Raw genomic sequence first — 12,303 nt, forward strand, 5'->3', positions numbered from 1 at the left:
AGATATTAGGTGAATTTTTATTTTAAAGTTTTTATTAAGGCAAAGGTGCAATAAAACTGATATACTAAGTTGACGTCACCAGCATAGTTCTATAAAAAGCAGCTCCTTGTTTGTTCAGTGAGAATGAAATAATAATTGTGGCATTTTTAGATGGTCACAGCCTGCTGTTAAATTATATGTTAGAAGTGTCTAAAGACATGTCTACACTTACCTCTGGAGCGATCGATCCAGCAGGGGTCGATTTATCAGGTCTAGTGAAGACGTGAAAAATCGACTGCCGAGCGCTCTCCCGTTGACTCCAATGGAGCGAGAAGCATAGGCAGAGTCAACGGGGGAGCATCAGTAGTCGACCTACCGCAGTGAAGACACCACGGTAAGTAGATCTAAGTATGTCAACTTCAGCTACGTTATTCACATAGCTAAAGTTGCGTAGCTTAGATCGACACACCCCACGCCTCCTCACCCCCCAGTGTAGACCAGGCCTGAAACACTATTACACTCAGTCTGTCTCAACACCATTTCCATTTGACAAATGTATCTCAGGTCCAGCATGAAGTCTAAGTTGTACTGGTGTTCCAGGTCTCATGTTAGTTTGTAGCAAACAGTACTTTGTGGCTGAGCACCACTTTGCAGAGCTCAGCACCGGATAGCTGGAGTGGCAGATAATAGTGTATTTTCTGAAGAGCCATTCTAAGGAGATGAATAGCCAAAATAAAGCCCACGATATCGGTGAGCTGTTAAAATAATGAAGCTTATGGACTGTCCAAGTGATCCTTGCACACCACAAATCCCTGTTGATTCCGCCGAGGCTTTTGAATTGCTCAGAGAATGCAGGACTGAGCCTTCCTCCCCATCTGTAAAATGGGGATAATGATACTGACTTACCTTTAGTAAAGTGTTTTGAGATCTATGGATGAAAAGCATTATGTAAGAGCTATTTATTATAATTATTTAAAAGCTAATGAGTCCATTCCATTATTGGACTGCACAAAACTGTGTGTATTGACAGCAAAATTAGCCCCACTGAGCTTTTTATGATACATTGCCTTATTTTAACTTTTTAAAGTAACCATATGCTTATGTTTTCATTTAGCAATATTAGTGTAATTATACCTTGTATTGAAGGAGGGTACAGTTACTGTTGCATTGTTTTCCAGAAGCTGGGAATGGGCGACAGGGGCTGGATTACATGATGATTACTTGTTCTGTTCATTTCCTTTGAAGCACCTGGCATTGGGCACTGTCAGAAGACAGGATACTGGGCTAGATGGACCTTTGATCTGATCCAGTATGACCAGTCTTATGTTTTTATGTTTTATGGCTTTGCAGTTAAAGGAAGAGCAGATATCAGCCCCCAGTGTGCAGTAGGATGCCATGGGGCTTGTGCTTGCTACCAGTAGAGTCCATTGACATAAATGGGCCTACTTGTAGTATTAGAATAGCAGAGTAGCAGAGCTTTACAACATGGGACCCATATCAATTGCTAGCTGCGGGTCTGATCCTATAAATAGTTAGACATGAATAACTTGATGCATGTGAGTGATCCCACTTACATATGTCTGGATGTGGAACACTTATCAAAGAGGCAAAATCATTAGAGGTGGTACGTATTTGTGGTACAAAGTGAATCAATGTATGATCATCATGTACACCTGTGACTTTATATCAACAATAAATAAATTATACTGATTCTTTCTAGATGTTCCTATGTCAGAAAGTGGTTGTCAAGTCTCAGAGTACAGTGTGGAAATGACAGAACCAGAAGAGGTTATTTCTGAGGTGTATCATGGCCCTGATCTAGAGTGCACGGTCAGCAACCTTCTTCCTGGAACAACATATCGGTTCAGAGTGAGAGCTTTGAATGACGGAGGGGTAAGGTTTAATGTTCTGCGCAGCATGAGCAGCAGTGTCCGAAGAAGGATGCCAGAAGAGGGTTTTTTTTCAAAACATTTCTTAACATGTATATGGGAGAGCAGTTATCCTGGCAGTGCATACACTAGTTCAGCTATAGCTGGTGAGCAGAAAGATGAAAGGGAAAGGAGAATGTGGAAAAGGAAAAAAGTTGAGAGAAAAGGAGGTATCTGGGAAAGGAGAAAAGTGGAGAATAAAATGAAAGAGTTGGAGAAACTCAGGGAGAAGACAGTGCATTGAGACTCAGCGGGCCCCATCCAGAGTGGCCCTTTAAAGCAAAGTTGAGAATGGCATTTCTGTTTAAACATAGGTTCAGCTAAACTGGTCTACCATTTAAAGTGTGTTAGAGATATATTGGCCCACACATCTTTAACAACAGCAAAAAAGATATTTACCTTCATAGAGGCAAATGATACTTGAGTAGGGTGACCAGATGTCCCATTTTTAAAGGGACAGTCCCGTTTTTGGGGACTTTTTCTTATGTAGGTGCCTATTACCCCCTACCCCTTGTCCCGTTTTTTCACAGTTGCTAGCTGGTAACCCTATAATTGAGTAATTTCAAATAGGTCTTTGGACAAGTAGGGAAAACTTGTTTTGTTCATTAATAGTTTTTAATGGGCTTTAATTTAACATAGGGCACGTATATTTTTTCAGATTCCTCGTAAAACCTACTTACCAAATCCCATTAGGAATTAAAAGCCTGATCCTGTGTCCACTGAAATCAACAGAAGAATTCCAGTTGACTTCAGTGTTGGATTAGGCCCTGTCTTCTTTTGTCTGAGCATCGTTCCCAGCATTTTGAAAATGTATCCTCAGTGGGACCAAGTAGTCTAATGCATTGCTTACTCTGCTATCAGACTGCTCACAAGAAATCTATTAGGTTTCTAAAGATTTGTATGCTTCAACAGCAGGGTCCCTGCTGACAGTTACTCAGCTCTTACTAACGTAGAGCTTTTAAATAATGCAGATCGTGGGGGGGAACTACCAAAATTAGTTTAGGTATTCGAAAAATAAACAGTACCTGCAAATTGATAAGATATCAGTTTCTTTCATATGTATTAATTAATTGTGTGTATATATCAAAGTCTAATTTGCTAACTGCTCTGACTGACATAAAAGCTAAGAGAGAGCCATTTCCCGTGAACTAGCTTTGGACTGATGGTGTTTTAGGCAAAGCATGTATTCTCATTAAGCAAGGCTACTTCTAAACACACCAGTGAGGTGAAGTGAAGCATGCCAAGATAAGCTGTACATTGGTAAGGGCTACATTAGAGGCCTAATCTGTCTTCAAGAAAATTTGTTACATTAAGAATATTTCTATGTACAGCCTATTAAAACCCATTGCACGTGTGTGTGTAATATTTTTTTCCACCCCTTCTAGTATGGGCCATATTCTGAAGCTACAGAAGTCACCACAGCAGCAGGACCACCCGGCCAGTGCCAAGCACCTTTCCTTTCATTTGTGTCTGACACATGTGTACTTGTAAGCTGGGAGGTAAGACAAACACTCTTTGTATGTGTGATTTCCATCTTGCTTGTCCAAACTAATGTGATCATCAGTACTTGAAAGCCAATTCAAGAGCAGTTCACAGTCTCAGTCCACTCAAAAATACTCTTGTACATACAGACAATAATCTTCCCTGCTTTTCTTTTTTAGAGTTGATCTTGAGTCATCCAGGTTTATTAGGGGCTTGAGAATGGAGACAAGGGGATCTCCTATCACTTCATCTCAATATAGGTCATAGGTCCGTAAAGAATAATCTCTCCAGGATTTTAGCATGTTGAATCCAATACACTGACTGGCTTCTGAACTGGAATGATGAAGTCAACTATTCAGCTACATTTTTATGTGAGGCTAGAGTCCTTGATATCAAACAAACTCTCAGAGATTTGCTATGTCAAAGCAACTCTCCCAAAATAGTCCAGATGTCACCTGGTTTCATATCAAAACCACATTCAACCATTAGGACAAGAGATGAAAGATAGTCTTGTGAATAAGGCACTAGTTTGGGACTCAGGAGTTCTGAGTTCATTTCCCAGCCCCTCCTCCTCCTTACCCCCTTGCTCCCCCCGGTAACTGGGAACTCTTTCTGACATATATAGATTCTAGTGCGTTATCAGGTTGTCCTGAGGGTCCCCAAGGAAGAGATCCTGCTGCTCACTTGGACGCATGAAAGGCAAAATGTCTTTAATATTGTGATACCGAAGTGTGTGTCGCATTGAGGGCCACACCGCTTAAACTTCACCTTCATCCTTAGCTGTGTTGGCTTCTCTAACTCTACTGTCCTGTACCTTGCCCATCAGCTTGATGGCTGGCTTTCACTGGGCACCTAGTGCTGCAAGCCTCTCTCCATACTGGAAACAGTAGTTTCTGGTTCGTATGATTTTCTGGGAAATATAATTGTTCATTTCTTAATGACTTGAGTACATAATTTAGCCATGACTCTCCCCCAGGTTCATTAAGACCACTAATCCTGGTCTAGAAGCAGACTTTTCTGTTTGGTTCAAGGCTATGCTGCTACCCAGTCAGCCGAGTGGGGAGAAGTTTTTATTGGGAAAGTCCTGATGGAAATTAAATCCTACAGTTCCTGCTGTGTAAATGTCCTCACTTCTGTGAATTAGGACTTGTCTACACTTAAAACGCTACAAGGGCACAGCTGCAGCTGCACCACTATAGCACTTCAGTGTAGTCTAGACATTGCCAACACCGACAGGAGATGTTCTCCCGTCAGTGTAGGTAATCCATCTCCCCAAGAGGCAGTAGCTAGGCTGTTGGAAAAATTCTTCCATCAACCTACCGCTGTCTACACCGGGGTGAAAAGGCTTAGTTACGTCTCACGCCTCTGAGTAGCTGTGCTGATGTAAATTCCCAGTGTCTACCAGACCTTAGTTTCTTTCAAGCAGATAGAGTTGGCACAGTTCTGCTAAGCTGGCCTCATTTTGGTAACCTATTCTAGGGCACTAATTCAGAATGTGTCCATTTGCAGTGATCATAGATTCTCATTATAAACTCATTTTTATGCATTCTTCTCCTTAACCAGTCAAATGTGATGAGATAGGCCTCCATCTTTCAACTGAACTACTAAATACAAAGATTTGTTTTGCAGAGTCCTGAATGCTCTGGTGCTGACATCTCTGAATACAGATTAGAGTGGGGAGAAGATGAGGAATCTCTGGAACTCATGTATAATGGCACAGATACCTGTTTTGAAATTAGTGAATTGTCAGCAGCAGCACATTATTGCTGTAGATTACAGGTACAGAAGCTTATTATATTTTGTATAGATCACAATCAAAGATGTAAACACAATTTACTTCCAGTGGATTTTTTATTGTCACCATTAACTGCTTTGAAATGAGGTACTTTGTAAGTCAGAAGAAATATACCTTTCTCCTAAATTGTGTAGCACTACGGCATAATCAAACGATTTAGATTCTGAACAACTCAAATTGATGAACAAAGGGAATTAATAGAACTTTCAGACTTGGAAAATTGCTCCTGTTCATCACATGCTTTAATTTCAATGAATAATACTGTTGACAAACAGCCATCCCAGATAGTGACGCTCTTGCACTAAAATAGAAATATCATGTTTTAAACTTAAAAAAAAAAAATCCCAAATTTTGAGTTGGCTCAAGCTTGGAAATGGTATGTAAATGACATTACCTCCCAAATGGATGTTAAAGATTCCCATATCTTGAACTGTAATCTCCAACATCTGTTTCATTTATTAAGTTAAGCAAACCATCTGAGTTGCTGATAAGATTCCTATGCACATGGGAGGTTGCAGCTGGCAATATAATTTACTCATCATCTTCACCACCTCATCTCTTGAATTTATATGATTGAACCTTGTCTAGTGAGTCTCTGTAAAGATCTTCTTCTCTTTGATATTTACGCATCTCCCATTATTTTCAAATAAAAAGCAACCAAATTAAAATCTAAATCCTGTGATGAAACTGGATTCTTCTCCTGTCAAGTCCCCTGAAAAAAATAGAAGAGATTTAGCAAAAAAGAGTGAGGCAAATTCTGTACACAAGCCTTCACAGCACTGGAGACTCCTCCACAAGGTTTATTTATGTGCAAAGGCAGGACACCAGCAGTAAATCCAACCAAGAATTCATATACCAACCCAGCTGGCAAAGGGTGGGAAACTGTTTCCCTGGAAAATCTTTTAGCTTGGACCACCCAGGGTTCATTTCTTTGATCGAAGGCCACAAGCCCTCAGTCAAGCATTTCTTTTCTTTTCTCTTTGAACTCTTTCAAGTCAAGTGTCCCGTAAGATTCTCTCTAGTTCTTCAGCAGCTGATTCAAAGCCAAAGAGCCTCAAATAGCGCCCCACAGCCCATCCTCACTCATGGTCTGTTGTATTCTTCTGACTTCATTTTCACAGGACCTACACTTTGTATGGTCATTAGTTTGGGAAACTATTTGAAAGAGCCTATGTGAGAGGAGTGGAACTGCAAGCCAGAAAACACATCCTATATGCCCGAGAAGGAAAGCTTTTTGTTTTCTGTCTTCTAAATTAGCATTTAGACCTCACTGAGCTGGGAGGACACTGTGATACCAGTTTCGTGGTGAATGGGGAACGCTAAGATTTTTTTAGTGTTAAAAAATGGAAACCGCCAACTGTATAGTATTTTTCGTTGGGGAGTGTACATTTATTTTAAATTATCCACCAGCGAAATGTTCCACTACACTAATGTCTAACACAGATTTTAACACCTCAAGCACAGTTTAATCCATAGTCAGAAGATAAGAAAAATATATAGTAACATAGATACATTTTATTATTAAAGCCCACCAGTAATCCATGCAATTGAATTTGAGGGGGCCTCAGCCTGCCGAGCTGGCCCTTACTTTGTGTAGAGTGTAGTATCTGTCTTACAAAGTGTATTTCAAAATGCATTAGAGCATTAAACAGTAACAGGGTTGAGAGTAGAATTATGAGATACGGGCAAATGAGAAGTGTTAATAATTAATGGAGACTTGCTTTGGGTATGTGTTTTAAAATAATAAAAGTATAAAGGGCAAAAATACAAACCATTCTTTCCTGTGTGACTATTAGAGACATTAACAGGAAAACTTAATTTTTCACTCTAATATATAAAGAGTTTTGTCTAACCCGTGTTACTCCTTCTTCTAACAAACACACATCATTATCTCAATCCATACTAATCTAATAATGGAGAGAATCAGGTATAAATGACTGGAGGGAGGCTAGTTTGTCTTTTGTTTAAATTTAAAAAAAAAAATAGTAGTATTAGTGAAAATTCCCCAAAACACTCATGCCCTCCACCCAGGGAAACATTGTGTCATTTACTGGGGGAGCAGGAGCGGGGGAAGGAGGAGGAAACATCTGGTAAGCAAACGAGAATTAAATACCCATCAATTACTTTGATGAGGTTGTCCAATAAAACAGTTATAAGCACCACTAAAACAAATTGCTTGGAGCAAGATACAGATTGCCAAACATTGGTTTACAGGCGAGACACATAATATCATTGACAGACCACAAAATGAGGCTCGCTTTAGCAGCTATAGGAGCGCTTCACTAGATAAAAGATGTCCCTGGAGCAGGATTTGTTTTTAAGGGCTTTTAAAGGCTAACAAATGCAGCTTAATCATCTCCTCCTTCAATACACCAGCTGAACAAAACATCTAATAGAAAAACAGAATGAAGTTTTCTATTTATCCCATGCATAGTAAACAACATTATTCAGATACAGCAAAATGTAGGGGGGAAAACACATTTCTGTTTGTCCTTTGCCCATGTTACTCCTATTTAAGACGCTGCAAAGCCCAACTCTGCAGCTCTTTACTCTTCTGTTGGGGAAGGTGGGGTTTGCTTGCCCCACTGTACCATGGACAAAATAAGGTGTTTGGTGAGAGTTGTCATGGAGACTCAAAGCCACCTGTTCAAAGGCTATGCCTTTGCACAGATTTTTGGTAGAAGAACTCCTTTCATAACCTATGCTATCACAAATTCCCTGTCTGGATTCTTTGCACTGTAACACGTAACAGTTCTGATTCCAATTCCATAGAGCGCAATAATACATATGAACCCTAGCTAATTCATTACCATAGTACTGAAATACCACAGTTTTATTAATCTGTTTTTATCAATTTTACTAGAATATTTTGTAACCGTATAAGTGATACAGTATACAAATGGAAATGTTGAAATAGCAAAGGCGGATGATTAATGGATGGTACTTTAAAGGTAGAAACATTGGGCCAGATTTTGAAACTTCAGATTTCCACTGGTGTCACTGAATTTGGCCAAGGAGTTAGATATAACAGTTGCTCTATTTTCTCATGGAAAAAATGAACAGCTGTGTGTGTGCTTTAGTTATTGTTTATATGTGTGATCTTAGAAGAAAGCATAGACCATGCTAAGGTAATGTTTTATTTCCATGAAAATTATTTTAGTATGAAATTTGCAAATTAACTTTCTAAATTAGGACCCACTGTAGCAGCTCTTAAGCAGGTCAAATGCACACTGAAGTCAAAGGGAGATCTACCTGAGTAAGCAGAACATCTGACCTTGCAGGTGTAACCATAAAGTAACAGGGATTTTGATAGCAAAGGGCTTAGAAGGGCTGATCTTAAAAAAGGTTAATGGTTACAATTCAACACAATTAATATTAACAAAAAGGGGGAAGGAACACAAGCTGAAATAAGGAAAGAATGGGCTAAAGAATATTTAGATAAGTTAGGTGTATTTAAGTCGGCAGAGTTTGAAATTCATTCTAAGGCACTTCAGGAACTAGCTGAAGCAATCTCGGAACCATTAACAGTTATCTTCAAAAGATCATGGAGGACAGGTGAATATAATGGCGCAAATATAGTACCTCTCTTTAAAAAGGGAAACAAAGAGTACCTGGGCAATTGTAGATCAGTCAACTTTAACTTTGATATCTTAAAAATACTGGAACAAAATATTAAATAATCAGTTAGTAAGCACCCACAGGATAATCGGGTTCTCAAACTTCATTGCACCGCGACCCCTTTCTGACAACAAAAATTACTACATGAGCCCAGGAGCGGGGACTGAAGCCTGAGACCGCCATGGGTAGGGGGGCCAGAGCGAAAGCCCAAGCCCTACCACCTCAGTGGGGGTAGGGTGACCAGACAGCAAGTGTGGAAAATCGGGATGGGGTGGGGGTGGGGGGTCATAGGAGCCTATATAAGAAAAAGACCCCAACATTGGGACTGTCGCTATAAAATTGGGACATCTGGTCACCCTAGGCAGGGGGCCTGTAACCTGAGCCCATGCCACCAATAGCTGAAGTCCTCAGGCTTGGGCTTTGGCCCTAGGCCACAGCAAGTCTAACACCAGCCTATTGGCAGTTTTTAAGAACAGGGTAGACAGATACCTGTCAGGGATGGTCTAGGTTTACTTGGTCCTCCATCATTGCAAAGGGCTTGACTTGATGACCTCTCGAGGTCCCTTCATTTCTATGATTCTGTGCTTCTAAAAGACAAGAGTAGCCTATTGGTTAGACAAGAACGGTCATCACTGACAACATGATACATGTGTGACATTTTCTCTCACAAAAAGTTTCCTGCTGATAAATTGGTTACTGTAAAATTTGATTAAAATGGTTATGCAGAGAAATTTTATATATTCTTTAAAGACACTTCAGACTATATGAGTGACACCTCTGAGTAATAAAGATATTAATTGTTCTCATGTAGATAAATGGCATAAATTATTAAGTGATGAATTTTTAAGGTGATAGGTATCTAACTTTTCCACCCTGCAAGGTACATTGGTCTAAGTTTATTTGCCTTGTGAAATGAAATGTGTGTTGCTCTAAAAACATTATTTTGTTCCACAGGCTATAAATCAGGCAGGAGCTGGACCCTACAGCGATCTAGTAACCTGCAGGACTCCAGCATCAATACCTGATGCAGTCTGTACCCTCTCTGTATTGGAGGATGAGCATATGGATGCCTATCAAATATCACCCTCTGTGTGCCTTGTTTTAAACTGGGAAGAACCGTGCAATAATGGGTCTGAGATTACTTCTTACAACATCGACCTTGGTGACATTAGCATTCCAGTTAGTAACATTACAAGTTATGTTATTGATGATCTGCTTCCAGAAACCTCATACCGGTGAGTGTCATCATCCTGCCATTTCTCAGTACAGTAATGAAAACTTATGTTGATATCACACAGATTAACTAGATATGGGAAATCTTTATAGAATATAACAAAGAAAAAAGTAATTATCCTTAAACATCTAGCGAAAGTGTAATGATGTCTTTATGGAGTGAATTGGAGTAGTTCAGGTTTGAAGACATGTTCTCTTTGTTCTCCTTTTTCTTTCTTCTTTTGTCTCCATTTCCCACCCCCATTTATCTTCTTTATTTTCATTATGTGCTTTGTCCTTGTTTTTGTCTTGTGTTTGGAAACCGTATTAGTTAATCTTAGCAAATAGCAAGACCAAGACAGATAACATTCATAATAATCTAATGAGGTTTACAAACCCCATACTGAACACAGGGAGAGGAGGGTCTTCCTTGCTTACAGGCAACCAGGCTCACCAGCCTCCAGCACAGCTGCCAGAACGTCCAGTCATGGAGGCATCCACCCTCAGCTGGGACCAATAAGGAAAACGTGTAGCAATAAAGGAAAAACAGAAAGATGGGGAGGCAGAATGGTCTGGGCTAGTGGAGGGGCAAGTGACCTGTGGCAGCCTGCCTTTAAGAAACTGACAGGAAGACAAAGGAGGACTACAAGCCCTGGAGTTTAAGGGCTGATCATCTAAAAGGAGTCTAAATTGATGGACTGGGCTAATTTGAAATGAGTAGAGGGGAGACCAGTTAGGGGAAAGCTCAGTCCTCTAAAGAGACTGTCCCAAGAGCAAGTTGACAAATGTACATTCCAGAAATGATAAACGCTTCTAACGAGCATAGTGCTGGGTTCATTGCAATGTATCATTTTTCAGATTCTAATCGATAATATTCTGTTAAGTGGCTATAGGTATTAACTATAGTAATTTTCTTGTATGGTGAATAAGTTGCGTACTGTTTAAAATGGTGATTTAATGTATGTTCTTTTGAGTAGATATATTTGCCTTTTCTTTAATATGAAAAAAATAACTAACGAGGATGAAATTTGGGATTAAAAGTGATTGGCTTAACTCAAATTCTAAATTTTATTCTAAAATGGCTTCTCCAAATGTGTATTCATTATTTGAACTAATCTGATTTTCATGCTTTTCATGATGTCTTTCTAATTGCTGCTAGAATTTAAATTATCTTAAACAGTGACAAGCAGATGAATAGTAATACACAGTGGAATTGTCAAGGAAGCTCTTTTTTAAAAAAAAACAGTTATTCCAATAGATATGTAATACAGAAAACTCTGATTGTACAGTTGAAGAAATTGTACAGTACAGATTCAGTCATTTTTCATGAATAATCATGCAAGCATTGGGTAGCCTAGCTAGAATGCGCCACTCTTTTTCAAATTTTAACAAATAGCACTGAGAATGGTATAGTGGCGTCTAGCTTTCTACCAGGCTGTGGAAATGTAAAACATTAATATAAACTGCAACTATATGGCTCAGGGATTGCTACTGGGAAATGGAGCCTTTCGCTTTCAGGTCACTAGTTCAAATGCAGCCAACACTGATAATGACCAAACATTATTAGTATTTAAAGACCTGTCAGTGGCTTATATCAAATGAGCTGGAAGTTTTAGTCCAGATCCAGCTAGACAAATGTCACCCCAACAAAATTCTTCATCAGAACTATGACCACCTTGGCAGTCTCAAAGGATTGACTAGGTATGAGACAGAACTACTCTCCCCCTACCAGTGGTCCCTAGAAGAAGCAGGATAGTGTGAGGAGGCTTCTGTTGTCTGAGCACTACATTCACTTTAGAAATTTTAAAAGAGGAGCCATCAATAGAAAAAAATCAAATTTAGCTCTTTCTCCTCTTCATAGAATCATAGGACTGGAAGGGACCTCAAGAAGTCTTTTAGTCCAGTCCCCTGCACTCAAGGCAGGACTAAGTATTATCACATATAACCTGTGTTTGTCTTGTGAGCTGCTACTTAATTTTTTTAAGTGATGCCCTTAGTTGGTCTGGAACATCTTGTTTTCTCCTTATTATATGTGAGATCAGATGCAGGAGCAACTAAAACAAAATAAAAGGCTTTGATCAGCACCAAGTGACTCGATATAATCAGCCAGCACTTTTCATTAATATTAGTAACTGGGTCACAGAAAACGGGGCATCTAAAAATTCTGATTCTTTTTTTAGCTCATGTTTTGTTCTTCTGTAGCTGCTGTTAGGTAGGTGTCCTGATCTCCAAAGCCTGGAAAAGGAGATCAGAACTAAAAGATGAGATAAGTTTTAGGTTCCTCTTCAC

At 39.5% G+C, this 12,303-nt stretch overlaps 1 protein-coding gene across 8 annotated transcripts in view; it reads left to right on the forward strand.

Annotated features, from left to right (window-relative positions):
- FNDC3B (fibronectin type III domain containing 3B) overlaps positions 1 to 12,303 on the forward strand; it is a 364,378-nt gene that overhangs the window by 289,977 nt on the left and 62,098 nt on the right. For all 8 annotated transcript variants that reach the window (XM_045030459.1, XM_045030460.1, XM_045030461.1 and 5 more), the window contains 4 exons: positions 1,700 to 1,872; positions 3,293 to 3,406; positions 5,019 to 5,168; positions 9,757 to 10,037. In XM_045030459.1, the coding sequence (XP_044886394.1) occupies positions 1,700 to 1,872; positions 3,293 to 3,406; positions 5,019 to 5,168; positions 9,757 to 10,037 (718 nt within the window). The remainder of the gene's footprint in view (positions 1 to 1,699; positions 1,873 to 3,292; positions 3,407 to 5,018; positions 5,169 to 9,756; positions 10,038 to 12,303) is intronic.

The sequence above is a fragment of the Mauremys mutica genome, chromosome 9 (genome assembly GCF_020497125.1).
Source record: "Mauremys mutica isolate MM-2020 ecotype Southern chromosome 9, ASM2049712v1, whole genome shotgun sequence".
In the NCBI taxonomy this organism is placed as follows: domain Eukaryota; kingdom Metazoa; phylum Chordata; order Testudines; family Geoemydidae; genus Mauremys; species Mauremys mutica.